The sequence below is a fragment of the Dipteris shenzhenensis genome, chromosome 6, assembly GCF_047967505.1.
Source record: "Dipteris shenzhenensis isolate YYH24624 ecotype China chromosome 6, Dip_SZ_1.0, whole genome shotgun sequence".
In the NCBI taxonomy this organism is placed as follows: Eukaryota; Viridiplantae; Streptophyta; class Polypodiopsida; order Gleicheniales; family Dipteridaceae; genus Dipteris; species Dipteris shenzhenensis.
The window spans coordinates 41,714,216-41,741,686 of record NC_141601.1 but is presented as its reverse complement, the minus strand read 5'-3'; the positions used below and the strand labels follow the sequence as shown (position 1 = coordinate 41,741,686).

Here is a 27,471-nt window from a genome sequence, read left to right as displayed (position 1 = left end):
AAATACTTGTACCCCCCAATGGCATTCATCCTCATTGGGCCACAGACATCACTGTGCACTAGCTGCAATTTCCTTTGTGAGAGTTTTGGACAATTCTTTTGAAAAGGAAATCGATGCATCTTACCCAAAAGACAACCCTCACACACATGTTTGGAAACTGTGTGAGTTTGAGGTACATCATTTGCCATCTGTTGTGAATGTAGCTTTGCAAGAGCTCTATAATTGAGATGGCCCATTCTCTCATGCCAAAGATAAGTTTCAGCAAGCTGTGAATTTGAAATAGCCAATGCTTCAATAGAAAGTGCAGCTGAGTGATGATCAAGGTGATCAAGCCCTTTTTGCAAAGTGCCACTGAGAACTATGGCAGTGTCCTGACCCAAATCAAAGGGCAAGTGCAGATCTGACCCAAATGTGACTGTGGCAGGCAATGTTCACTGCAAAGACAGCAAATCTAGCAAAAGCCCCAGATTAATTGAGGGAAAATGCAGAAAAGCCTCAAATTTTGCTGAAATTTTTGCAAATGTGACCCAATGTATGCAAATCTGACTCAATGTCCTGCAAATGTGACTCAATGTCTTGCAATTTGACCCAAATGTACTCCAATCAAATAAGAAATTGCAGACCAAATCCCAAAAGACAGCCTCAAGGCTTGCAACTGCAAAAAATTAGGACTTGCTATCCACAAATTGACTGCAAAAGTGCAACTGTCCAAAAGTATAGACCTCAAGAGGTAGGCTTTCCAAACTGTTGAAATGGCTTGAGAAGATTTCAAACAGTAAAAGAAAGGTAAGGACAGCAAAAGCCCTCAAAAGCCCCAAATTTTGAGAATGTTCTGAATATTACTTTGCACGTGCAAAACCTGTACGGAGATCCCGAAACAAGCAAAACTGTACGGATGCATGTACAATGTACGGATGTACAGAGCAGGTCCAATGTACTGTGTACGTTCAATCGTACGGATCAGGTACGAAACTGGTACAATGTACGGTACGAGTGTACGGAAGAGTGTACGACAGTTGTACGGAACTGTACGGTAGCCTAGTACGTGCTCACGAGACTGCAAGTACGGAATACACTAGTAACAAGACCTTCCGTACTTTTGTACGGAAGATGTACGGATGTACTGTGACGCAGGTACGTATCTATACAGCTGCTCAGATATGGAGCTGTACGGCGCAAATACGGAGCAGGTACGGCGATGCAAGTATACGGGTGTCCTGTGTGCAGGATGTACGGTGCAAGTACAACGTGAGTACATACGGAAGCAACTAGTAGAAGAAGTACAGATTCTGATGCGGGATCTGTACGGTCGTCCGCACAGTCGTACAGATTGTACGGATGGTGGCACAGGGAGCAGATGCAGATCCGGGGGCAGGAAACGAGTCGAACGTGGCTCTGATACCACTGTAGGATCACTTGAGAGAGAGAGAGAGTGCAGGTAGCAAAGTGTCGCACACGTCTTAGCCATCACGTCAAACTTGGATGATAGAAAAAAGAGAAGTACAAGGTACAAGTACCTAGACCTAGGACTAAGTGTCCTAGGTGTCACATAGGACTAAGTGTCCTATGTGGCCTAAAAGGCACTAACTCTACAAGTGCCTATATTTATGCCTACAAGGCACATACCATGGCCTATAGGGCATCAGTAGAACCACCAGAAGATGGCCTACACAGATTGCCGATTGGTAATCCTCCAGACTGACATGACTTGAACAGGGTACTGCTGCGGGTGTAGGGGCCTGCTGCCAGGGCTAGAAATAGACTCTGGCAGTCCATCTTCCAGACGCTCCAGCCTCGCAGTCTTCTCCTGTACCATAGCGGATCGCTGCAGTTCTGCCTGGTGTACACAAACTCCAAAATACTGCCGGCATGTGTGCATTACCTAACCCCGGTAAGTCTATTCTTTACTTCGTATACTGACCCCTTGTCCTTATTTGGGGGCTCACAGGTGGGATAGTGACTTCTAACACATACAAGCATGCCCATGGACACCAACAAACATACATACAGAGAAAGAGAGAAACAACCACGCATGTGACTACATGAATTAATCTCCATGCATACACATGCAAATAGATCGACCACATAAATTTGTACCTGATGAAGCATGAATGATTCTCCATGTATTGTTAGGTTAAGAAATTGCAGCCCTTGGTATGCATCCAATCCTCCGCATGAAAATGTGAAGATCTTTCTGAAATGTGCAGAGCTAATCTTATCTGCAAAATCGCGCTCATGAAGCCATCGAACCTTAGGAGGTGATGGAGCTGCACATTGAACCTCTTCCACGATATGTGAGTTGTCATCCTTGGAACAATAATCTATATTTTTGAAGTCGTTTGCACTGTTTTCGAAGAGGGAGTCATCATCACTAGAATCAACGTCATCCTCCAATGTTGTTAACGTTTCTTCCTTTTCCATGGGATCGCCTTTCCTCATAACATTCTCATCAAGATTGCGAGCTTTTTTTCTATAGTGGGCCCGTACAGTATAATTATGAAATGCATATCGACCCTGAAAGATGGTTAGGTTGAGAACTAGATATAAATGGTTATCTCATGTATTGCAATTCCTAAGCCAATCAAAAGACATTCTCCTATCACATTTGTGCCATAAGCAATAAGCAAGATTATAGCAATTACTTGGTTGACACAAAAGAGAGAGAGAGAGAGAGAGAGAGAGAGAGAGAGAGAAGCAAGTCTTTTTCTTCTAGAAAATACTTCTAATTTTGAAAAAGACTTGTAACATAAATAATTAATTCCATTTTCAACATTGAAATTCATACAGGATTTTGACAATTCTGGAACAAGGAATGTACGTCAAAATACCTATAAACCTTTCAAAGATGATGCTACCAATTGATGAGGAAAGATTTGATCCACAAATGAATGTGGCAAGTATGGCAACCCTTTTGAGTGGTCTTCTTTATCTCAGATAAATGATGTGCTTCCATTATTAGTATCATCAAAATTGTCACAAGCTTACACACGTTATCCCAATATCATAAAGCTTACAAAGAGAATCTTGTAAATAAACAAGAATATTAATGTCATTTTACAAAGAATAAAATGTGACATCAAAGTTAAAACATGAAATGATATGGTGCACTTTACTCACGTTGGCCAACAAAACAGAGAGTTTTAACTCTCAACTATGCAGTATTTGAGGGGTTACTCACATCAAGTGTAACACAAAGAAACATAGGGTTTTGTTATGAAACCCTAGACCTAACGTAGATTATATCTTGGAGTGACACAGCTTATCTAGTGCTGCCACATGGACAGTACTAAGAAATTTATTGCGCCATAAGCTAGAAGGAACCTAGGGATGCACAATACTAAAACTGATCCCTAAATAATATGCTATGGGACAGTAAATGTCGGTTACACAAATCTAGGTCCGAGTAACCAAATCAACCTAGTGTTGACTCATAAATGAGTTCAACCCACAAGAGCATTATCCCAACGATCCCACCCATAATGCAAAAATAGTTATAACCCATAAATAAGATTCCAACATTCCAACAAGCATCCTATGCATCATCAAATCTTCCTCTTAAGAAGTTATCATAAATGCCAAAAAAAGGCTTGCAAAGAAAGAATGTGTTCTTTGGTAGAGTGGTGAATATATCTGTTAGACAATCTTTTGTAGACCAAATAAATTATTTGGACCCATTCCACTTTCTCATGGACGAAATGATACTTGATACATATGCGATTGGGCATGATAACATTCCCCTGATTCTCTTCTAAAAGCAATATAAGACTGGTTATTACAACCAATAAGAACAGAAACCTGTTATGATGTGCCAAGATCAGTAAGTAATCACTGAAGCAATCACATATTGCAATAGTGGCTGCCATAAAGCTGAAAGGATGAGAAAGCAATGGTATTATATTCTTGCAAACTCATACAATGCCCCCACTACTAACAAGAACTGTGTAGCAAATTGTGGATAGACTATAATTAAATTGACTGCTACAATTAGCCACATATAAAATGTTAAGCCTAGTTGTCATAAAATAATTCAAGCGGCCCGCTAGCTGCTCGTACAATATGGAATTGGCTTGTCACCATTTGCATCCAATTCAACCCTGAGACCATTGGTGTTGAATTTGGTTTAATGGCTTTCATACGGAGCTTCAGTGAGCTTTTTGCATGCACGCATACTAGATTGTCTGATCTGTCAGTCCATCACACCTGCTCAGTCATCCTGTCCTGTGCTATTCATTTGCCTCTTGATAAAAAGAGGCAATGAGTTTCTCTAAAATATCTATCTGTGTGATGCTGTGGCTTTATAATTGGTGGTCTATGAGCCTGTTCAACTCTATAATGACGAGAAGTTTTAGAAAGGGGCATAGAGTAGCAGAAGAGAAGGTAGGGACAGTCAGGAAGAACAGAAAGGGCTAACACTCTTATATTTGAACTGATGTAATGTGTAATGAGGCTACCACATTGTTGTTTTCCCATACAATGCTAGCAGTAGGAAGTAGATATGATTTTTAACAATTGTGAAGATGCTTCAAGCACTTCTCTGGAGATGCTTGATGCACTCCGATCTTGGGGACCTAAGGTGATTGCTACTTGTGGGGGGCAATTCTTCAACACCTCACATGTAGTGCTTCGCCGACTTAGTTTCACCTATCAAGATGAGCCAATGGATATAGTGCAGTCCTACACATAGTTGGGAGCAGTCTTCACATGACCCCGTTTCACTATCACACATGCAGCCCAAGCACGACTCACATGGGGGCAGGGTGCTTTGGCACGATTGGAGAGATAGTGCTTCCAGGCGCACTTTCAAGACCCACTGACGAAGTGCTGGCTCTTCGATACACTAGTGCGACTGACTGCCATGTATGCAGCACCCTTATGGGGTTGTGATCTACCGATAGCAGAGTGGAGGAGATTTGAGAGGCTACAGGTGACCATGGGATCTAGGATGATTCGGAGCAAGCCCTCACTCCCTCATAAGATAGTACAAGCAGAGTCCGGCATGACACCACTACAGACTGATGCCATCTTCCAGACAGTGACATTCATTCACAGAGTTTGGGACCTACCCCATTGGAGACTACCGAGGTTGGCCCTGGAGTCATCTAGAAGATTTGCTGAGAGCGGGACGGACACATGGTATGCACGTGTATCCACATGACACGGGATTCAGATGGACAAGCTTCATCCCTTTCAGTATAGTATGGATGCACCCCCTGAGTCGCGATCCCGCGAGATGAGATTAACCATATCATACGGTTAGATCTCCTCCAGCTCCACACATCTCGGACGGGGCGGGATCAAGAGCTCGAGTCAAGACCTAATTTTACTGCGATCATTTCTTGAGCGTCTCAGAGGAGGGGTTAATCATCAAACCCTAGTATCTCGAGGACAGAGGAGTCTCACATGCATTGAGGATCGCTATTGGGCAGATGCGGGTTTCATCCCATCAACTAAGGATTGAGACTGGGAGAGCAGCAAGTTTACCCAGAGAGCAGCGGATCTGCATGCTATGCACACTCGGAGTGATTGAAACAGAGGAGCACTTTCTCTGCGCCTGCCCAGCCTACTACAAGATCCGAGGGCGATACCACTGTCTCTACCAGGATGGAAGTGGCTTTGGTCCACTATCACGATTGATCCACTTTTATGATTAGGTCTATGTTGGGCTCTATCTGCTTGAGATGCGCCGACGTAAGGAGACCTTGCTACGACAAATCCAAGAGCAGCAGGGAGCGACTAGACCACAGGATACAGAGGTTGATCAGACACAACGGCGGGTCACAACTTTCTATGCCTTTGAGTCAGCCCTAGGACACATTGGGGTGGAGGAGGACCTAGCCAATATTCGGGCAATTTGGATTTCTGAGAGAGGGGTGCAGAGGCCACTTGCGACACGGAGAGCAACCAGAGCACCCTCTATTGAGGTCACACGTATTACAGCTTTCCTTAGAGGAGACCGCCCGAGACAAGGGGTCACTCTGAACATAGCTTAGCGAGTTTAGAGATTGAGGAGACCACGTCCCCCTCCGCCACCACAGCATGAGACAGCTAGAAAGACGCAGATCCGAGACATTTGTACCACTCATAGGCATGCCATCACGGTGCCGGGTCTCGGATTCTAAGTTTCTGAGCTCCAGCCCCGGTCTCAGCCTACCTTAGATAGCACGTGATATATCTTACACTTGATTTTGCTTGAGCTACTGAGCTATTGAGCTTCTTTATTTTATTTTCTACATAGTACTCAGCAAGGGCCTTACTGCGCCCTTTGCTCCAGCTCTTTGTGGCTTATATGACTTCTTTTCCCTTTTTGGTGTGTTTTGCACATTGTCCCATAGGCCCGCGAGGCTTTCTGTGGACGTCTCTCTCTCTCTCTCTCTCTCTGTGCCCCCCCCCCCCGCGCAGCAGCTAACCTACCCCCACACCCCCTATCCTCTACAACGAACCACCCCCCTCCCCCACAGCCTCTTCCCCACAACCCCTCCCATCTTCCCTACCATGGCTGTGCCTCCCGCCATGGGGGGGGGCCTCATACTCCCGCTCCCGCTCCTGCACTAGGACCTATACAAAGGACATCGAAGTCAGCCCAAGAAATGGGAAAAGGAGATAAAGAGATGAAAAAAACCAAGAAAGACGACAAAAAAAACAGCAAACAGAACTGAAACTCGAGGATGTGAACACACGCTACAACCGAAGCAAATTTGGGTTTGACAGCAAAGCAAAGGCGGGATCCACCTTAGCCTTAGCTTCAGCCTCAATCTCTGCTTCTACTTCAGCCCCCGCTTCAGCTTCAGTTTCAGTTTCAGCCCCCGCTACATCCTCTTCTTCAGCTTCAGCCTCAGTTCCAGCTACAAACTCTACATCCCAAGCTACAGTTACTGCCAGCAACATACCCATGACATTGGCCTCTTCCCACTCCCCTGGGATAGGGGGGTTGTCACAGACCTCCTCCTTCCCTTCCTCTCCTGTTACACCTCTCTCACCGCTTATGACCTATCTCGGAGGTGTGATACACTGCTCCGCATTACGCCTCGACCTTTCTCTCTCACCCCCATTATAGCTAGATGCTGCATTTCAGGTCATCATGTATCTGTACCGAGTCACGGAGTATGGGGATTACACCTCTGGGCATAGCAGGCTACCATGGCTAGCACAGTCCTCTTCTATGGCACTTGTAGCAGGAGGAGACCAAAGGTACTGGTATCCACGCACAGAGAGATGGTTTTAAGGACTGGGGCTCCACATGGACAGACTACCTCCATTCCACTACAGCATGGATGCTCCGTTTTCTCCCCTCCTATCACACGAGATCAACCAGGTTATCCGTGAGGATCTATTACAGCTACACACATTCCGGACCTGGCTGTGGCCCAAGTGATCTTCCAATGAAGCTGGGCTTCTACAGAGATCACTTCTTACATATCACAGCGGAGGGTTTCATTGACCCACTCACTGAGGATCTCTCTTGGGCAGTTCCGGGTCTCTTCACATAGACTTTGTATCGAGAGTGGCAGAGCAGAGCTACTACCCAGGGAGAGGCGCAAATGCACTTTGTGTGACATGCAGGAGATTGAGACAGAGGAGCACTTCATCTTTGGTGTCCTGTTTACTATGAGATCCGCGGACGTTTTCACTACCTCTTCAAAGACAGCTATATGGGGTTTTGGTCTGATTCATCTCCTACCCAGACCAGCGATGTTTGGCAGGTTTCGTTCATGAGGCACTCAAACACCGCGAGAGGATACTTCGAGCACGGAGACAGGAGCAAACTTTTTTCTCCGCTGATCCTTCTCAGAGCTCTATCACGGAGTTTTTTCAGCCAGATCACATGGACACCCACGAGATGAGGCGTCGACATGACCGTGACCCAGCGCCTGTGACCCGACAGCTCATACAGAGGGTTGACACACAGATCACACTTGGGGACATCCCCTCTATGTTTAGAGTTGGGTCTCGCCCGACGGGGGTCACAGTAGCCTTGGTTAGACGCAGAGCTATGACCAGAAGACATGCCAGGGCTGCACCTTTGAGTGGCCAACAACACTCTATCGCCGATTCCATGCCCCCATTGCCTCATCCACCTTGATGATGATGATGATGATGAGATACGACTACCGACATGACATGACTATGTTGTACTTGGGATTTAGTACTGACATTTTGCATTTTTTGCATTTGCATTGGTGTGGATGCTCGTTTAGTAGCTCCACCACCACAGCTCGTTTGTACCAGGTTTTTCACATTCTCATAGACCCATCGATCTTTCAAAGACTTTAATAAACTTTCCTTCTTTCTTTCTTTCTCCCCTCTCCCTCTCAGTTAGCCTACGCTCCCACACCCCGTTGGGATCGCCTCATCCATGCCACTGTCTATGAACAAAAGGTGAGCAAGAGAGAGCAAGAGAGTGAGCTAAACGTAAGTCTATTGAATAGTAGACTGAAATGAAGTAAGTACAAAAGTGAAGTGAGGGGTTTTGTCTAAGTGACAAAACCCTATCTTATCCACTAACCGTAGTTAGGGATTAGATTGTGGTTAGAAGGAAAAACCTCAAAGAGGGAAAAGTGCCCCTAACCCACTTATTACATTAAATTGGCCACTATCTAGAATATGATAATAATTCTGAACAAAAGGTGAGCAAGAGAGAGCAAGAGAGTGAGCAATAGTGGACTGAAATGAAGTGAGTACAAAAGTGAAGTGAGGGGTTTTGTCAATTAGAAAGCAAGAGAGTGAGCAATAGTGGACTGAAATGAAGTGAGTACAAAAGTGAAGTGAGGGGTTTTGTCTAATTGACAAAACCCTATCTTATCCACTAACCGTAGTTAGGGATTAGACTGTGGTTAGGGGGAAAAACCTCAAAGAGGAAAAAGCGCCCCTAACCACTTACATTGGCCACTACCTAGAATATGATAATAATTCTAACACCCTCCTACAGTGCCAATGTGGTGTACAAGGAAGTGATCAATTGCCAAAAGGAGATAAGTTTAGGGCACTGCGAAATGCCTCAAACTTCTCACGTGGAAGTGCTTTGGTGAAGATGTTTGCAACATTGTCATGTGTTGACACATAGATCATACTAATCTCCCCAGCATGCAACTTCTCTCTGACATAATGATAATGAACCTCAATGTGCTTCGTGCGAGCATGAAACACACGATTCTTTGCCACTGCTATAGCACTCTGACTATCAATGAGAATTGGAGAAGGACCCTCCAATAAGAGACGAAGATCAGCGAACAAACGTCGCAGCCAAACACATTCAACTGTCACTGTGAAAGCTGCCTTGTACTAAGCTTCACATGAGGAAGTAGCCACTGTAGATTGCTTCTTGCTCAGCCAAGAAATGCAAGCTTTGCCCAAAAAGAAACAATTACCACTAGTGGATTGCCTGGTATCATAGTCTCCAACCCAATCTGAATCACTGTAAGCATGCATCTGCAAGTCACCCCCCCTGGGAAACATCAAGCCATATGACTTTGTGCCTTGCAAATAACAGAAGATGTGTTTCATAGCCTGCCAATGTGTTCTCTTTGGGCTCTGCATATATCTGCTCACCTGAAATACTGCATACTAAATATCGGGCCTTGTATTGCACAAATAGACGAGGCATCCAACAGCCTGGCTGTAAAGTGTGACATCCACTGATTCACCTGCATCATACATAGTAAGCTTCAGCCCCGGCTCCATGGGAGTGGCAATAAACTTACAATCATGCATGTTGAACCTATCCAAGAGCTTCTGCACATACTTGGATTGAGACATAACGATGCCACGCTTGTCTTGTATAAACTGGATCCCTAAATAGAAATTTAACATGCCCAAATCTGTCATGTCAAATTCAGCTTTCAACTCAGCTTTGAAATATGCAATTATTTCCTCATTTGACCCTGTGAGCAGCATGCCATCTACATAAAGAATGATGACCAAAATATCCCCCCCATCCTTCTTGATGTAGAGGGTGCTTTCCGTGGGACTATTATGTAACCCCTTACTTGCCAGGAATGCATCAATCTTGGCATACCATGCACATGGGGCTTGTTTCAGCCCATATAAAGCTTTGTTAAGCTTGCAAACCTGAAGTGCATTGCCAGAAAGCTTAAATCCAAGAGGTTGTTTGACATAAAACTCTTCCTGCAAGTCCCCGTTAAGGAAAGCTGTTTTTAAGTCCAACTGAGGGAACATTGTGTTGAGTCAAAAGATGTTCTTCCAACAACGGCTCGCCCTTACTTTTGGGACTGACCGATTAGCTCAAATCAATGCTTCCCCTCAGCCTTTCTTATTTCCAATGCTAGAGTACAACCTCACCTTTGACGTCTATATCTTTGTTTTGATATGAGAAGATAGAGAGTGAGTGTCTCTTTAAGCTTCGTATAGAAAGCCAAAAGAAGATAGTGATCTTTCTATTCCTGTGGGATTTCCAGAGCCTCCTCCAGAAGTACCTCTGCTGATCCGCAGTAATACCAAAAGTCTCCCAATGAGGAACTCTGGAGGGTCTCTAGCCTCTACTACTGAGCTGAAATCTCCTGGCATTACTGACCGTGTAACGAAAGAAGGGGATGGTCTTCTCTCGATGCCCCGCGTCAATCCACTCCCACTCTCCGGGGTCCCACTATAAATACCTGATGGGAACTCCTCCATAGAGCCAGAGCCTCCAAGACCCGGTGGAGAGTAACTGGGGGTCAGGGTCTAAGAACCACTCTGAATCTGATCCCTGCATCAAAAGGCCTACAACCCTGATAGGCTGAAAAGCAGACTCAAGCAAGATGTCCTCTGTAGATCTGAGCAATCTGCCACCATCTTGGACACTGAAAACCAAAGCATCCTCCTGTGCATCTCGGAAGGCTAAGACCTGAAGTGGAACCCCGCCTCTCGAGAAAGTACCTGCCCAAGTGGAGGAAGTGAGAGGCATATCATCTGTGTCTATCCAAGCCTCTGGAAGGGCTGTCTCAATCTGCAAGATCCTCCCTGCACTCCCTCTGAGATGTCCTGTCAACCTTGATTTGGTTTCCTCTAGAAGCCTACGGAAAGCTTTCCAAGATCCCAAAGAAGAAGCAGGTCCCCTCTCCCACCTGGCCCACTGCATGTAGAGTGAGGCACCCAGTGGCCTGCCACGATCATCTAAAATACTGTCGTTCCACATGATGGGCTGCCTATCAATCTCTTCCTGGGAGGAAGGAGGAATCCTCCGAAGAGAGCTTCTGAAACTAGCCCAAGCTTTCAGAATGGCAACCATGAGAGGGGATGAAGGTGATCTGAGGTGTGCTGTGGTGAAGATCCATCTAACACTGATCATCCAGTCTCCTCCTGAGGAAGGTGTGCACCTCTGTATGCTGCTGATAAGAAAGTCCTTCCACGGTTCCTGTCCTGGCATAAGTCCTCGCACCACTATCTTGCAAAGTAAAGCTCTGCACTGTGAATCTGGATCAATAATATTGAGACCCCCATCCTGTGTAGGGAGGATGAGGGTCTCCCAAGCCACTCTGGCTAAGGCATCTGCTGTGCCATCAAGCCCACTCCAGAGAAAGTTCCTGATCGGTCTTCTGAGCTGAATGATGCAGTCCCTAGAACGGCACCAACATGAACAAATAAACCAGGCAGTGGCCAGGAGGACCTCGTTGACCACCACAACTCTAGAGGCAAGATCCAGCTTGGCTGAGCTCCAAAAGAGAAGCTTCCTTCTGATGCTCTCCAACACGGGAGCAAACTGCTGCGTGGTAGAAATACCCAAGCCGACCTGGCAGCCCAAATACCTGATAGGCACACCCCTCTGAACCCAAGTGAACCCTATGTCAAGCCCCCAAACTGGAGTGTCCTCATCACTGATCCAAAAGCCATTGGATTTATGCCAATTTATCTGCGCCCCTGCCGCCAAGCAAAATAAATCCAATGCTGTCCTGAAAGAAGTCAGCGTCTGTGGAGAGGCATCCAAATAAATCGCTGTGTCATCAGCCAACTCACTGTCAAGCAGCTCCTCTTCTCTTCTGATGGGAAGTCTCAGCCCAAAGATGTCAGCTTGAGATCTAACATAGATGCTCATAGCTTCGCCACGAATAAAAAAAGGAAAGGAGCAAGGGGGCATCCCTGACGGACTGATCTCGAAATCTGAAATCTCTCACCCCTTACCCCACCAATAAGTACCTGGCTATGGGCTGATCTGTACAAAGAGGAAACACCTCTGATCCAAACATCAGTGAATCCAAAGCGTAGAAGGGTGCCCTCCAAAAAACTCCAATCTACTCTGTCATAAGCTTTTTCAAAATCCAATAGTAGAATGGCAAGATTCTGGCCACTCTGCATGGCCCACTCTGAAGCTTCCCAGAAAGAAAAAATGTTATCAAAAATACTTCTGCCATGCACAAATCCCGTCTGAGTGTCATGAATAAGATCAGGGAGAAGTGGCTGCAATCGGAGGCTGATAGCCTTGGCCAGAATCTTGTAACAAGTCCCCAGAAGTGTGATAGGCCTCCACTGGGACAATAAATTTCTGCTACCTCCTTTTGGGATAAGGTGGATGAGGCCCTCTGTAAGCGACTCAGGCATCTCGCCAGAGTCCCAAATGGCCTGCATGGCTGTGAAGTAATATAGTCTCCAATCATATCCCAAAATGCAATGGAAAAAGACAGGGTGAGGCCATCTAAACCTGGGCACTTGCCCTTGTGAAGGGCTGAAAGTGCAGTCCTGAACTCTGTGTTGGTGAAAGGTGCGTCAAGTAGAACATGCATATCCGGATTCACCAACACTGGGATACTCTGCCAAATAGCCTGTCTAGCATCCTCTATATCGTGTGTCTCAGGATCAGCAGTAAGGAGGGTGGCATAGAAATCTGAAGCTATGCGTAAGACGTCATCTGGCTCTGTCTGTAAAACCCCATGTGAGTCAATAAGCTGAGATACACTCTCTCTACTATGTCTAGGGCCAAGAGTAGAGAAAAAGTGTTTATTGACTCTACCACCCATCTGAATCCAGAAGGACTCCCGTGCATGAAAGGCATACTCTGCTCTCTGATCAAGCAATAACTGCAGATGAGCCCTCGCTGCAGCAAGGCGCTCCTGAATCCAAGCATCTGAAGGCCGTTTCTGCTCTTCCCTCTGCAAAGCTGCTAACTGCTGGCGAACACCAATCTCACATCTGAGAATATCTCGTCTCCTGGTAGAAGCAACTGAGCAGTAAAAGTCGCTAATACCAGAGAGGGCAGCGGCTAAATGTGATGGATGTGGCTGCCCACCGTGGACATGAGCAAACCATATCCGTAGGGCTGTCTCCGTAAGGTCCTCCTCTGTGTAAAAGGCATCTGGAATCCTGATGCTGGCAGATCGGCCTCTCAAGTGAGGCTCAGAGATAGCCGGAACAACAGGGAAGTGGTCTGAAGTGGAAACCCCCGCAGCAATGCATACCGATCCACCTCTGTCTAGTGCCCAGTCATCTACATAAAATCTGTCAATGCGTGCATGAATAGGCATCTGTTGCCTCCTGTTCGACCAAGAGAACAGGAGGGACTGTGGCTGAATAAGAAAGGCATCATCACACCAAGTATCTCTGCCACAGAAATGGAAAAGGAAGGCATCCCAAGCTGCTCTCTCCAAAGAGTGAAGTCTGCCTTCTCTACCCCCTTTTTTGTCTGAAGGTAACTCGACCATGTTAAAGTCACCTCCAATCACCCAAGAATCCACAATGGGGGCCCAGGAGAGCAAAGTCTTCCACATAAGGACACGTTCCCCTCTAATGTTGGAGGCATATAGGTTGAGGAAGCCAACCTTACGCCCTCCAATCAAAAGAATAATCCACTGAGCCCTAGAGGGGATAATGGCTAGCTTTTGTCACCTTGCGGGTCCCACAAATCCTCCCACAGGTTTCAAAACAAAATATCATTTTTTGTTGTCACATCTTTCTCCCCCAAGCAGATCCCCGTGCTTGGCATGGGGGTCTGTTGGCCATGGATCCGCGGATAAAATACTTTAAACCGGTACTCATTGGCACGTCCAGGGACCTCTTGACCATTTGCATCTTCCAAAAGATAAGTGTTATTTTTGAACTTTTTCTTCATCCTGAAGGGACCTTCCCAGCGCCGAAGGAATTTCTTGTCTAGCCGCTTCTCCACACGACCGTCAAACTTCATGACCAAGCTTCCTTCTTTGAGTTCTGGCTTCTTCTTCTTCTTGGTAAGAGCATCATAGCTTGCTTTGCGACGTTGTTGTGCTGCCTCCAAATGTTGAAGTACTTGAAGCCGCTTCTCATCCAAGGTCTCCAGCTGTACTAGACGTTGGGCATGTGTTTCTTCTTCGTTGCACAATCGAGAAAAAGACGTGCGAAGGCTTGAGATTTCCAATTCTATTGGCAAGATGGCCTCCACTCCATAAACTAGCTGAAAAGGTGTGAAACCAAGGAAGAGCTTATGAGTGGTTCTATAAGCCCACAAAACCTCTGGTATATGCACATCCCACTTCCTTTTCATGGTGTCTACTAGCTTAGACAAGGACCCACAAAGCAAACCTTTGGTTTTTTCCACAAGACCATTGCATTGGGGATAATATGGAGTTGATATGACATGATTTATTTTCAATTTGTGCACCAAAGATTCAATCAAGTCATTCCTAAAAGACCTCCCTCCATCTGTAAGGATTTCCAACGGGCACATATAAATTCCTTAAGAAATGATGCCACCATTGTTGCTTTGTTGTTGACAGTAGCTTTTGCTTCTGCCCATCTAGTTGCATAATCAGTTGCAACTAATATATAATACTTCCCTTGTGAAGAACGAGGAAGGGGGCTAACAAAATCCAAACCCCACCTCTTAAATGGACCATATGCTGGAATGGGATTCAAGGGCCCACGAACCAATTGCTTGCGTCCATATGCTTGGCATACCTCACAACTTCGGCACCACTCATGGACATCTTTGTTGAGTCGGGGTCAATAATACCCTCTGTTAAGGATCTTTCAAGTAGTGCTCGTTGAAGTAAAGTGACCTAAACATTCATGACACAGCTCCATAATCCTTTTAGATTCTTCCAAGCTCACTACCCTCCTAAGAACCTTATCTTTACCTTGCTTGTATAGAACATCCCCAAGGATTGTATAAGGACGAGCCTTCCTTGTGAGCCTCTGCTTTTGTTGAGGGGTCAATCCATGAGGAAAATGTCTTTCATCCAAGTAATATTGAACATCTTGGAGCTCTGGCCAACAACCTGTATCTATCAATGCAAGAGTAACTTCAAACTCAAAAGCTCCCTTTAACTCCATCGCTCTTTTATAAAGATCTTATAGATTAGGACTCCGTGCCTTATAAACACCTTTCATTTGCCTAATGACCAGTTGAGAGTCTCCTTTAACCTCTACCTCTTTCACTCCTTCCTTTAGGCAATCTTCTAATCCACAGATCAATGCATTGTACTCAGCCACATTATTTGATATTACTTCAGGAGATTGCCTACCCTTGGCCCATACCTCTTTTCCTTCTGGATCAAATAGAATTATCCCCCCAGCCCCACATTTCCTAGAAGGGCTAAAGGCTCCATCAAAATGCAGCTTGAAAGCTGTTGGCGGGGTCTCCAACTCTTCATCTAAGTTTTCCTTTGCCTTTGTTACTTCTTCTTCCTTCTTACCTGTAAGCAAATCTGCCAGAGAAGCTCTAGTGGTGCTTTCTATAATAAAAGTGAAAGAGAACTCTTGAAGAACACAAATCCACTTAGCAAACTTTCCAGCAGGATTGGGTTTGCGAACCAAAAATTGTAAAATAGGTTGAGACGTAAGGAAGAAAAAAGGGCGAGGCAGCAAGTATGACCTAAACTTCTTCACTGCAAAGACCAAAGATAAACCTTCTTTCTGATCCGTGATTGAGAGAGCATACTTCTACTCTGCGTACGCTCCTGCGAGCTTCCCCTCCCCCCCACCGCTAGCTCTACCTCCCCCCCCCTAGCTCCTCCCCTCGCCTTGACCACCCCCACCCCCTGCCCCTCCGCCCTCGCCCCCCGCCCCCCCTCTCCCTCACCCGCCGCCCACCTCGCTGCGCCCCTCGCCTCCGCCCTCACCCACCTCGCCGCTCTCTCGCCTCTCCGCTCCCCTCCACCTCGTCCCTCCGCTCCCCTCCACCTCGCCTCTCCATCGCCGCCCCTCGCCTCCTCTCTCCCCCCCTCGCTTCACCTCACCCCCCTCTCGAAGCTCAGCCTCACCCGCCCGACCCCCCTCGCTTCACCCGCCCCCCCCGCCTCCATTCCGCTCTCCCCGCCCCCCGCTTCACCTCTCCGCCCCTCGCCACACCAACCCCGCCCCCCCCGCCCTTCCGCGCCCCGTACCCCCTCACCTTTTTTTTTTTTTTTTTTGGGCACCCCGCACCCTTCACCCCGCCCCCCGCCCCCGAACCCCCCGCCCCCTCACTCCGCCTCGCCCGCCCGTCCGCTCCACTCCTCCACCCCGCCACCCCCTCCCTTCCGCCCCTCCCCGCCTCACCCCGATCCCGCCGCCTCTTCACTTCACCAACTCTCCGCCCCCACTCCCCCCGCGTCACCCCCGCCTCCCAGCCTTCCGTTTCGCCCCTCCGTCCTCCGCCCTCCATTCTCTCCACCTTCCGCCTCCGCAACCGTCCTCTCCACACCCAGGCTCCACCCTCCCGCTTCGACCCCCTTTTTTGGGTGGCAGCCTTTTCCTCATCGGAAGCTTGCAGTTAGTCTTGGCGGTATGGCGGCTCCCTGCCCGGATCCGGAGGCCCAGTCGGACCCTCCCTCTCCAGATGCCTACCGCGTTATCCTGACAGAGCAACAATCATCTCGTGTTCAGGAGGTTGCCATTGACTTTGCCCGTACCTCTGTTTACGGTAGAGTCATTGGACACTCTCCCTCCAGATCAGCCATCAGGGACTGGCTCCAGTCCACTCTCCTGCTAGAGGATGGCCATATTGAGGAGGTGGCCCTTATGGGAAGGGGCATCTTCTGGCTCAAACTCTCCAATGAGAAAGCTGCGAGCAACCTGACTGCCGGTTCCCCCACATCGGTGGATGGAAAGATTATCATGATAGTCCCGTGGTACCGTGGATTCAGCGCAGCGGATTTTGATGTTCGGTTCCGTATACCTCGCCACCCAGTGACACTAGTTTTTCCAGGTCTTGCTGCTGAGCTGCGGCCGATTGTCAGGGACTTGGGCTCCCACTTTGGCTGGGTTATGCACGACACTTTCGCCGACGCGGTGACTACGGCAGGAGCCCCCCGAGTCCGAGTGGCTGTGGCAGATCCTGCGACTCTCCCTGCAGTGATCGAGATCGTGACAGATGCCGGCAGCATCACCCAGAGCATGATAGTCACCGGACAGCCAGGTCAGTGCCTGAGGTGCCACGGCTTTGGGCACTTGGCGGCTGTTTGTCCACGTTTCGCCAGCTCGTCTCGACCCCCCCCGCCCCCGCCCCCGCCGCCCCCGCCCCCCCCCCGGACAGCCACGTCAGGAGGAGCCGAGGCAGCCGGAGTCCGGTCCAGAGTTAGTGGGCGGTTGGACCGAGGTTAGAAGGAAAAGAGGAAAGAACAAGAAGATTTCGGACAAAGGCAAGGAGGCAGAGGTTACCCTTCGGGCAGCAGCACCCCAGAGACCTGACAGGCAGTCGCCCCAGGGACCTGGGAGAGCTTCTTCTTCGACGGCAGCCCGCCCTTCACAGCCTCAGATCCCCCTCTCTCCCGCTCCCCCGCCCCTTTCCACTCAGTCCCAGCCCCTTCCCCAGTTTCCCCCCCCTTCGCCCGACCCGCAGCTTCAGCCCACGCCTCTTCTTCCTCAGTCTCCTCCTCCTCCTTCTCAGCCCCAGTTCCAGTTGCATCCCCATCCCCCCCCCCCCCCCCCGTCCCCCTCGACTCTCCTACAGAGCTAGTTGCACCGTCGGCTTCCCAGCCGAGGGCAGCCCCCGCTCCTCCTCCACCTCCTCCGCTAGTCGCCTCCGTGGAGTCCGAGTCGCCTACCCCTCAGCCTCCTCCCCCTCCCCCTCCGCTGGCAGGACACCCGGAGTCTACACCACCACTGGAGCAGGCTTCCCTGTCCGCTAGCCCCTCAATGGCAGACTCTGATGGGTCTCAGCTTCAGGAGAGAGAGCTTCCTCGAGACTTTTACAGATCTGGCCCCTGGGACTACTTGGATGTGGCCGACCTTGGGACCTTCCCGGCTTGTCTCGACATCAGTATCTTCCTGCTCCGCAAAGGGGCGGATGGGAGGATTGCCGCCTTGGCCCCTAGGGACGGCCCTAGCTTCGCTTTCACGTTCCTCAGCGATGGCACCGAGACCTGGACAGACGACTCGGTTTGGGAGGCTCTCAGAGAGCAGACGCACGCCCAGGTTTGCTCCTGGATAGGCCCGTCCGGTGGGCAGCTTCTCGAGACCCAGTGGTCCGAGGGCGATGTGCGCCTACGGTGGCGTTGCGCCGCCAAACGCTTCCGACTGATTGTGATCCTCAGACCTCCCCTGTAATGGCCCCTCCCCCAGGATGTCAGAGCTTGGTCCCATCAGAAACTCCGAACCTTCTATGGGATGACCACTTCAGAGATCTCGAGCTGGCTCGAGAAAGCATTTGCTCATGGCACCAAAGGCCTCTCGCCTTTGCTGAAGGTGTTGAAGAACGGGCAAGACGACCCCGTCTCCCCCTCCAAACCTTCTCATAAGCGGCAGCGCCTCCATTCCGATATGTCTGCTTCTTCATCGACTTCGACCGCGAGCAGACAGTTGTTCGCAGCCTCCCATCCCTCTCCATGAGCCTACACCTCGTATCCTGGAATGTGAACGGGTTTCACTCTTCTGGCACCCGTGGTCCCAGGAAGCTCATTTTGCGACAGGAACTTCAGCTTGCAGTGATTGGTCGTTTGGATGTACTTCTGCTCCAGGAGCACAAGCTTTCTGCGGCTCATTCCCGTAGATGCGGGAAGGTTCTCCCTGGACGTTCCTACACTTATTGGGAGCCCTCGATCGGCGCACAGGGGAGGAGTGGGGGTGTCTGTACCTCCGTGTGCGAGCAGTTAGCCCAGGGAGTTTTCGGTCATGGCACGTTGATCCCAGGCCGGGCCCTTTGGGTAGGCCTGGATTTGGAGGGATCCAAAATAGGAATCCTCAACATTTATGCTCCCACAGACCTCCGATGCAGAGCCACCTTCTGGAGGACACTTACAGGGATTCTTCCAGACATGGATTCCTGGATTGTTGGAGGTGACTTCAACAATCTGGAGACCTTGGAGGACCAGCAGGGCAGAGGTCCGGAGTTCACAGGTATGGCTCAGGCAGAGCAGTCAGCTTGGGACTCTTTCATCTTCGCGACAGGAGGGAGGGACAGTTGGAGAGACCCGTCCTTCCGGCGTTGGCACGGGAGCCTGGACTTCTCTTGGGGCTTCCGCAGGGAAGGAGGCAGACTCCTGGAGAGGCTTGATAGATTTTATGTCAGTGATTGGGCCATCAGCAGAGGCGGTCAGGCGGGTATAGTTCCAGGGACGACACTTTCTGACCATGCGCCAGTGCTCCTATCATTAGATTCGGCAGCCCAGACCCTTCCCCCCCGGTCTTGCAGGATTCCCGACTCCATTTTCTCGAGGGTGGACGTGCGCAGCAGTATTTGCAGTCTTTGGGACAGAGACTGGGGCGAGTGCGTGGATCTGGTTGACTCGGTTGCGCAGGCTTTGCAGGAGTCCAGCCAGATCTGCCAGCTCGCAGCTCTACAGGTTCGACAGGATTGGTGGGGCAGAGAGAGAGCTCTTCGGAGGGACCTCGCCTCCATTCAGCGACTCCAGCAGGCTTCCCCGGGCTCGGAGGAGCTTCGGATCCAGGCCCTTCGAGCCAGAGCCCTTCTAGAGGAGACACTCCAGCGTCGCTCAGAGTTTTCCTATCACGCCTCTCTCTCCTTCTGGGCCCGGAAGGGTGACCGGATGTGCAGGGAGTTCTTCAGGACGCATGGCCAGAGAGCTGCAGGTGATCAGCTTCGGAGTCTCAGGACAGCGGATGGTCACATCGTTACGGATCCGGGGGAGGTCCTGGGGTTGGCCACTGACTTCTACAGGACCCTCTTCCAGCAGGAGCCGCTTGCCCCTCGTGCTAGTCGTGCCCGTGAGGAGGTGTGGAGGCACATTCCATCCCTGGTCCAGCCTAGCATGCAGGCGACATTGTTGGCACCGTTCACCATGGATGAGATGTTGGAGGCCTTGATGGCCATCGACGGACAGAAATGCCCAGGTGAGGATGGGCTATCCCGGGCATTCTTCACCTCCTTCTGGGACCAGATCCATCAGCCCCTCCTTGCAGCTCTGCAGGGGATTTTCAGCAGCGGTCAGATGCCAGAGAGCCTTTCCTCGGGACTGATTTGCCTCATCCCGAAGGGAGGAGATAGACAGGAGATCCGCCAGTGGCGTCCGATCACTCTCCTTACCACTGCCTACAAAATCCTCGCCAAGATGATCAGTGCCAGAGTTCGGCCTCTACTCCCAGACCTCCTCCATGACACTCAGACAGGCTTTGTCCAGGATCGCAGTATCCTGGATAATGTCTTCACCTTCTCAGAGGCGGCGGAGTGGGCTCAGCACAGCGGATCACATCTTGCCATTCTACTTCTCGACTTCGAGAAGGCCTACGATCGCGTGGACTGGTCCTTTTTGGAGGGGACTCTGGAGCGGCTAGGTTTCCCGGCAGGTTGGATTCAGGGTATCTCAGCTTTGTACAGGACAGCGTCTAGAAGGGTCATCATTGGAGGCAGGATGGGTGAGCGCTTTAGCTTGGAGAGATCAGTGCGTCAGGGCTGCCCCCTTGCTCCTTACCTATTTCTCTTCTTCGCCGAGGCCATGACTTACTACCTTCGGGCGAGGTCCACAGGGATCAGGGGTGTTCGCCTTCCACTCCGGGAGGACACGGAGCTTTTGGACTCGAAGTACGCAGATGATACAGCCCTTTATGTCCAGGACGATGAGAGGATGCTAGAGAGGGTGCGGATGGCCCTGGAGGTCTTCTGCTCGGCCGCTGGTGCGAAAATCAACTGGAACAAATCAGTTGGTTTTCTCACAGACCCTGGGGCGTGTTCTCAGTGGGGACGATTTCTGGGTTTCAGATGGATTCCACGGGGACAGACAGCTAGACACCTTGGCTTTCAGGTTGGCCTAGACATCACGCCAGCTCAGTAGTTTCTCCCGGTGCTAGACTCCATCCGACGGAAGCTGGCTTTCTGGAGCACTGCTAAGCTCTCTCTTGCAGGTCGTGCCCTGGTAGTTAACCAGGTCCTCCTAGCCACGGCTTGGTATGTGGCTTCCTGCTGGTGCTTCTCGAGATCCAGCGTGGCACAGCTCAGGAGGTTGGTTCGGAACTTCCTTTGGTCCGGGGAGGATGGTCTTAGAGATACCAGAGCCAGGGTTGCTTGGCAGACAGTCATTCTTCCGCAGGCTGAGGGTGGCCTGGGGGTCATCGATCCAGAGCTTCAGAGTCAGGCCTTGTTAGGCAAGCTTGTCATCCGCGGTTTGACCCCGGGGGGGCAGACGTGGAAGATGTTACTTCAGCAGGGAGTCGGTTCTTGTGTCCCGCGCCGAGGTGGAGAGTGGCTACCGTCCCTCAGGTGGATCTTCACTTCCGCCCCGCTCACTCAGCCCCGTTCCCCACTCGTTCGTAGCCTCCTCATGGTTTGGAGGCGGCTCCGCCTCAGTCTCATTCAGTCCCCTCCCAGCTGTCAGGAGGAGATCGATCGCCAGCCGCTTATCTGGAACGGTCAGGTCAGAGATGCCGAGGGCCTTCAGTTGGGGGAGAGATCACATATCAGGTGGGACGGCTGGATGAGGGGGCCAGCCCGGTCCCTTCGAGTTTGGAGGGATACGTACAGACATCTGGAGTTGGCTGATCTTGCAGACGCAGCTGGAGGAGCACGTGGAGCCCAGGCGAGACGCACGGAGATCGACGGTGCGATCCCAGCTGTTTGGTTGGTTCCACCTGAGCCTCAGGTCCTCATACCTGGTGACACCCGCTGGCTGGGACAGTTCACCCCCCGTGGCATCCCACTGGTGATCGCAGGACGTATGGATGACTCCTCTATCTCCTTCTTCGCGGTTTCTGGGGATGGACGACTCAGGAGAGAGGATGCGCTCATCGACCCCCTACTCCCATGGCAGAGGGTTCGGGTCGTAGGCCTTTTGGGGAAGGTCTGGCGTACCGACCCTAGCATCGAGCAGGACCAGATACAGCTTTGGCGTCTTTGGCTCTGGGAGGGGCGGGCCCTGTCAGAGCTTGATTGGGACCCAGGAGAGTGGTGGTGGCCAGAGGTTGTGACAGGACAGGGGCCGACTTCCTTCTTCGCCTACAGCACGACTCTGGGCAGGCGAGTTCTTGGGAGGATGCAGAGCCGCCCCCCCACCCAGCGACCCAGCTGGTACGCACAGGGTATTTCCAGGTTCTTTTTGCAGGCATTCTGGAAGGCCTTGTGGGAGAGCTGGCGGCCGCGGAAGATCTCATACTTCCTGTGGCTTCTTGCCCACAAAGGTCTTCCAGTGGGGAGCTGGTTGAGGCAGATTGGCCAGGACGGATGCTGCCAGATTTGCCATGCGGATGAGGAGTCACCAAAACACTGCCTGTGGAGCTGCACTCGCGCCCAGGAAGTGTGGAGGTGGACTTTCGGGATTCTTACTCGCGCAGCACCAGAGCTAGGATTGATCACTTGGGGCGCGTTCTGTTGGTGCAGCACCGCACCTGGTCTTCATCACTTATTCGAGGCATACCAGCAGGACCCCACTTTCCTTATCACACAGGGGACGTGGGGGCCGCTCGAGGGTATCCCGCAGCACCTAGCAGAGGCTGATACAGGAGTTCGGGAGAGGCAGCCAGTCTGGGAGATTATTAGCAGCATTACAGGGTGGCACATCTGGACCTCGCGCTGCGCGCAGATCCTCGGTGGCACCTCCTTATCGACTGCCCAGATCATGGCGGAGATTTGGAGTGAGATTATTCATACCCTCAGAGGCCAGTGGGACCAGATTCAGGGAGACTCCCGGGCCGGTCAGGAGAAGCGGAGACGCTTCCTCCGGGCTTGGGACACACAGGGCCTCTTCTTTGAGCAGACTACGCAGGGCCTTCGGTGGCACTACTCACCACCCCGATGGCTGTTCATTCACACTCGTCTTATCCCTCCGTGAGAGTATGCTTTATTCTGCTACCTTTTAGGGCTGTGTCCGATTTGTGAACGCAGCCCGTCAGCTATAAGCTGACCTCTTGTATCTTGTTCTCGAAGTAATATAATTAGCACTGTTTTTTCGGCAAAAAAAGATAAACCTTCTTTCTCCATTTCACCGTACCTCTCCTCAGCCTCCGTGAGTTGCCGACTTGCATAATACATTGGTTGCATGCGTCCTTGCTCACCCTTCTGAAGTAGTATAGCTCCCACTGAATGAGTTGACACACGTGGATTCACATAGAAATCATCCTCCCACCTAGGAGGCTGCATAATTGGCCTTTGGCTCATGCATTCCTTAAGCAAATAAAATGCCTCATCTTGCTCTAGTCCCCATTGGAAAGATACATTTTTCTTTGTCAATAAATTTTTAGGATACATCTTTTCAGAAAACATATCAACAAAGCGCTGGTAATATTTTGTTTTATCTAAAATGCCACTCACCTCTCTGACATTACTAGGTGGTGGAAGGGCCATGATTGCTTGTACCTTCTCAAGATCCATTTCTATACCTTCCTCTGAGATAACATGTCCTAACAGAGCCACCTTCTTCTTGGCCAAACGGCATTTTGTAGGATTAAGGCAACCTTTTGCGTCATCAATACTTTTCAATGCAATCCTCAACTTTTCCAAGTGATCCACACGGCTTGAATAAATGCAAAAATCATCCAAAAACACTCTTATGAACTTTTCCAAGTAGGGTGCAAATACCTAGCTCATGAAACGTTGGAAAGTTGCTGGTGCATTAGTTAAACCAAATGGCATCACCCTATATGCATACACCCCCCATGCTGTAACAAATGAAGTCTTCCTTTGATCTTCCTCACAAATCCGAATTTGGAAGTATCCGGAGTACCCATCACATACAAAATATATTTCATGGCCTGCAACTTGATCCAATATCTCATCTTGAAATGATAGAGGAAAATAATCCCTCTTTGTGCATGCATTCAGAGGGCGAAAGTCCACACAAACACGCCATTTCTTTTTTTTCTTGGGAGTAACCACCACTGGAGAAACCCACTCTGAATTCTCAACTGGAAAAATAAACCCAACTTGGAGCAAGTTAGTTACCTCCTTCCTGAGCACTTCTGCTTGTATCACTCCCAACTGTCTAAGCCGTTCACCACTGGCTTGCTTTGAGGCTTCAAGTCAATTTTGTGCTCCACTAAGGTGACTTGGCGCATGTGTGAGTAATTATTTGCAAACAGATAAGGAAACCCATCAAGCATTTCTAGGTATTCATCTCTTTCAGTACCTGTTATAGTCTCATCAAGAAGAATCTCATTTTGTTGGCGAAGACTAGTGCGATCCACCACTTCCTTATACATGGTTGAAGATGATTCTCCTTCTGAAGCTCCATTTCCTTGATTGTCCCCCCAATCAACACCAAGGCAAAGACCAAACACCACTCCTTCCACCTCTCCTTCTGAGATGGACTCCTCGCAGGTGCCACTTGTCTCGTGATCAGATGACTCGGACTCTGAGCTCTCGGAAGTTGAAGTTTCCTCCTTTATCACCTTCTTGTGGCGACTCTTGATGTTGTAGCAGACCTTCCTATTCCCTCCTTGGAGAATAAGATCACCTGTCTCCCACTTCTGTACTGCCTTCACTTGACGGAGCCAAGGCCTTCCCAAGATCAATGGGTAAGCCCTAGCATCTGGTTTTGTAGGAATAACCTGAAATGTTGTAGGTACAGAAATTCCACACACATCCACTGCCAAATTCTTCACAACTCCTAGAGTTTTCACTCTAGTATTATTAGCTAACTTAATGCAATAAGGAGAGTTAAGAGAAGATAACTTCAAATCAGCATCTTTCATTGTCTTTTCACTCATGACATTTATCGATGCACCCCCATCAATGTATGCATTAGAAATAGTCTGGCCATCTATGATGACATCAACAGCAGGTACATCATCTCCCACATCTATGTCTACCTTTTGTGCCATATGTGTCCCATTATCCTTTTTCTTCTTTTTCTTAGACTCCCTAGTGCTGGCCAATTTACTCCATTCCTTCCTAATTTTTGGAGAGAGTGCCATAAGCTGCCCAAATGTGATTTGTGCCGTCTTCTCTCTAAGGTCTGTCAATAGATCATAACTAAGAGTCCCTTGTCCAAGAGGAAAATCAAATTGTCCAATCTTTCTTCGTGATGATTTTTTTTTCTTATGTTTCCGTTCTTTCTCTTCCTCCTCTTCCTCGTCACTCCTAGTTTTACAACTTCTTGTCATCAATGGCATCAAAGTTTCTTCCTCATCTTCCTCCTCTCAACATGTTCTTTCTAAAAGTAGTACACTCTTGTTTTCTCTTTTTTTCAATTTTGGACATTCGGGACGATAGTGTTCCTTCTCTTGACATTCATAACAGGTAACATTGCTTTTATCCCTAGGCTTATCCTCAGTTCGTGGAGCCCTAGATGGCTTGGCATTCACTAAGTGCAACTTCAAATCAGCAAATTCTGCCATCAATTGTGCAATATTATGATCCAGTGAGGGAGCAGATACCTGGGATGTTGAGGCTATCTCTACCCGATGTGCCGGAGTCATGACACTTGTAGATGGCTGAAATGCGGACTCAATTTGATGGGCCGCCTCCTTCTTCAAAGCAATGCAAAGAGCCTCTTTGAAATTATTGGGATTTTTGCTTAGAATCTTTCCACGCAAGGTAGAATCCAAACCATAAACAAATTTGCTCATCTTGAGATGTTCCATGCCCATGAACCTTTAGAATCTCCCGTAGAAGATGAAGAAGACTCGACCATATGCAAAGCAGCTTGTTGGTACTTGATGAATAAATCCTCATACCTCATAGCAAAGGTCGAAACTGACTCTCCTTCCTTTTGGGAAATCTTCTTCAACTGCGATAACAAGGAATTTGGTGACTCCAATGTCCCAAATCTCTCCTTCATTGCCTCGACCAAGCTTTCCCAATCATCCTTGGTATCTTTTGGCGAGGCCTCGTACCAAGTTAAGGCCACACCCTCCAAGAAATTTGGAAGTATCTCAGCATGTTCCTTCATAGACCAACCAGTCAAGCGACATGCTCGATTGAATTCCCGAAGGTAACTCCTCGGGTCTTCTCCTTCTGATCCACGGAACACTGGAATGTTGTACATCTTGCACATAAAATGAGCACAAAGAAGAAAATCTTTGCTTGTAAACAAGATGAGATCGTGAGGTTATGATAGGAAAATCCTAGGCAAAACCTACTCGGCGTCTCCACCAAAATATGTGACACAAAACTGGGGTTTTGGTTTTGGTCACGTCTCAACCCACAAATTGAAGAAGAGAGACGAGATTTGGGCATTACACGAAGCTTAAAGAGACACTCACTCTCTATCTTCTCAGATCAAAACAAGCTGGATTCTGACAAGATCATGGCACCTTGGATCACATTCTCACGCTCAGGTGTATCATCGAGGAGGCGAGGGCAAAGAAGCAAAGGGTTTACTGTTGCTTTGTGGATTTCCACAAGGCGTTTGACACAGTCCTGAGAGTTCGCCTCATATGGCGCCTACAGGAGATCATTTGGGTTGTCATGGCACTTTACGAGAGAGTCATAGGCAGGGTCCGAGCACGATCTGGGTGGACAGACGAGATCATGAGCACTATTGGGGTCAAAAACGGGTGTCCTTTATCGCCTACCCTGTTTGTCCTTTACATAGACAAGCTCGAGACAGTGATGCAGACACTAGGAGGGGATGGTTGCTCTCTTGCTGGCACGTTGATCCAATTATTGCTTTATGCAGCTGACGTGGCTCTTCTATCTTCCTTTGCAGAGGGACTCTAGAGACACCTTGACGCACTTAGGTCCCCTAGGTAAAACCAAGGTTATGATCTTCAATACATCTCGAGCCGCCATGCGCCAGGAGCAGTTCACATTTGATGGGTCACCTATTGAGATAGTTTCATCATACACGTACCTTGGGGTTGTCTTCTCCGGACCCATCTTCACTATGAGACCCGCGATGCAGGCAGGCTTGGGCAAAGGATATGCTTCATTGGCCAGACTAGAGAGGCAGTGCTTCCGCTCGCACTTTCAGGATGCATAGACCAAGAGGCTGCTCTTTGACTCCTAGGTCCGCCCAGCAGGAATGTTATGGCAGCCCTTGTTGGGAGCCAGACTTATCGGATACAGAGTGGGCGTGGGTGGAACAGCTACAGGTTCTCATGCTATCATGGATGATTTGCAGTAAGCCATCCGTTCCTCACCAGATCATTCAGCCTGAGTTTGGGTCATCTCCATTACAGCTAGATGCTGCATTTCAGGTTAGCACATATCTGTACCGAGTCAGAGAGTATGGGGATTACTCTTCCAGACGCAACAGGCTGCCATGG

At 49.3% G+C, this 27,471-nt stretch overlaps 1 protein-coding gene across 2 annotated transcripts in view; it reads right to left on the bottom strand.

The window, feature by feature from the left end:
- LOC147901186 (Pseudouridine synthase family protein) overlaps window positions 1–27,471 on the bottom strand; it is a 161,389-nt gene that overhangs the window by 43,245 nt on the left and 90,673 nt on the right. The window contains exon 7 of one of the 2 annotated variants that reach the window (XM_087375705.1): window positions 2,098–2,514. The exons of the other annotated variant lie outside the window; for it this stretch is intronic. Within the exon in view, the coding sequence (XP_087231831.1) occupies window positions 2,098–2,514 (417 nt within the window). The remainder of the gene's footprint in view (window positions 1–2,097; window positions 2,515–27,471) is intronic. 2 annotated transcript variants of the gene reach the window in all.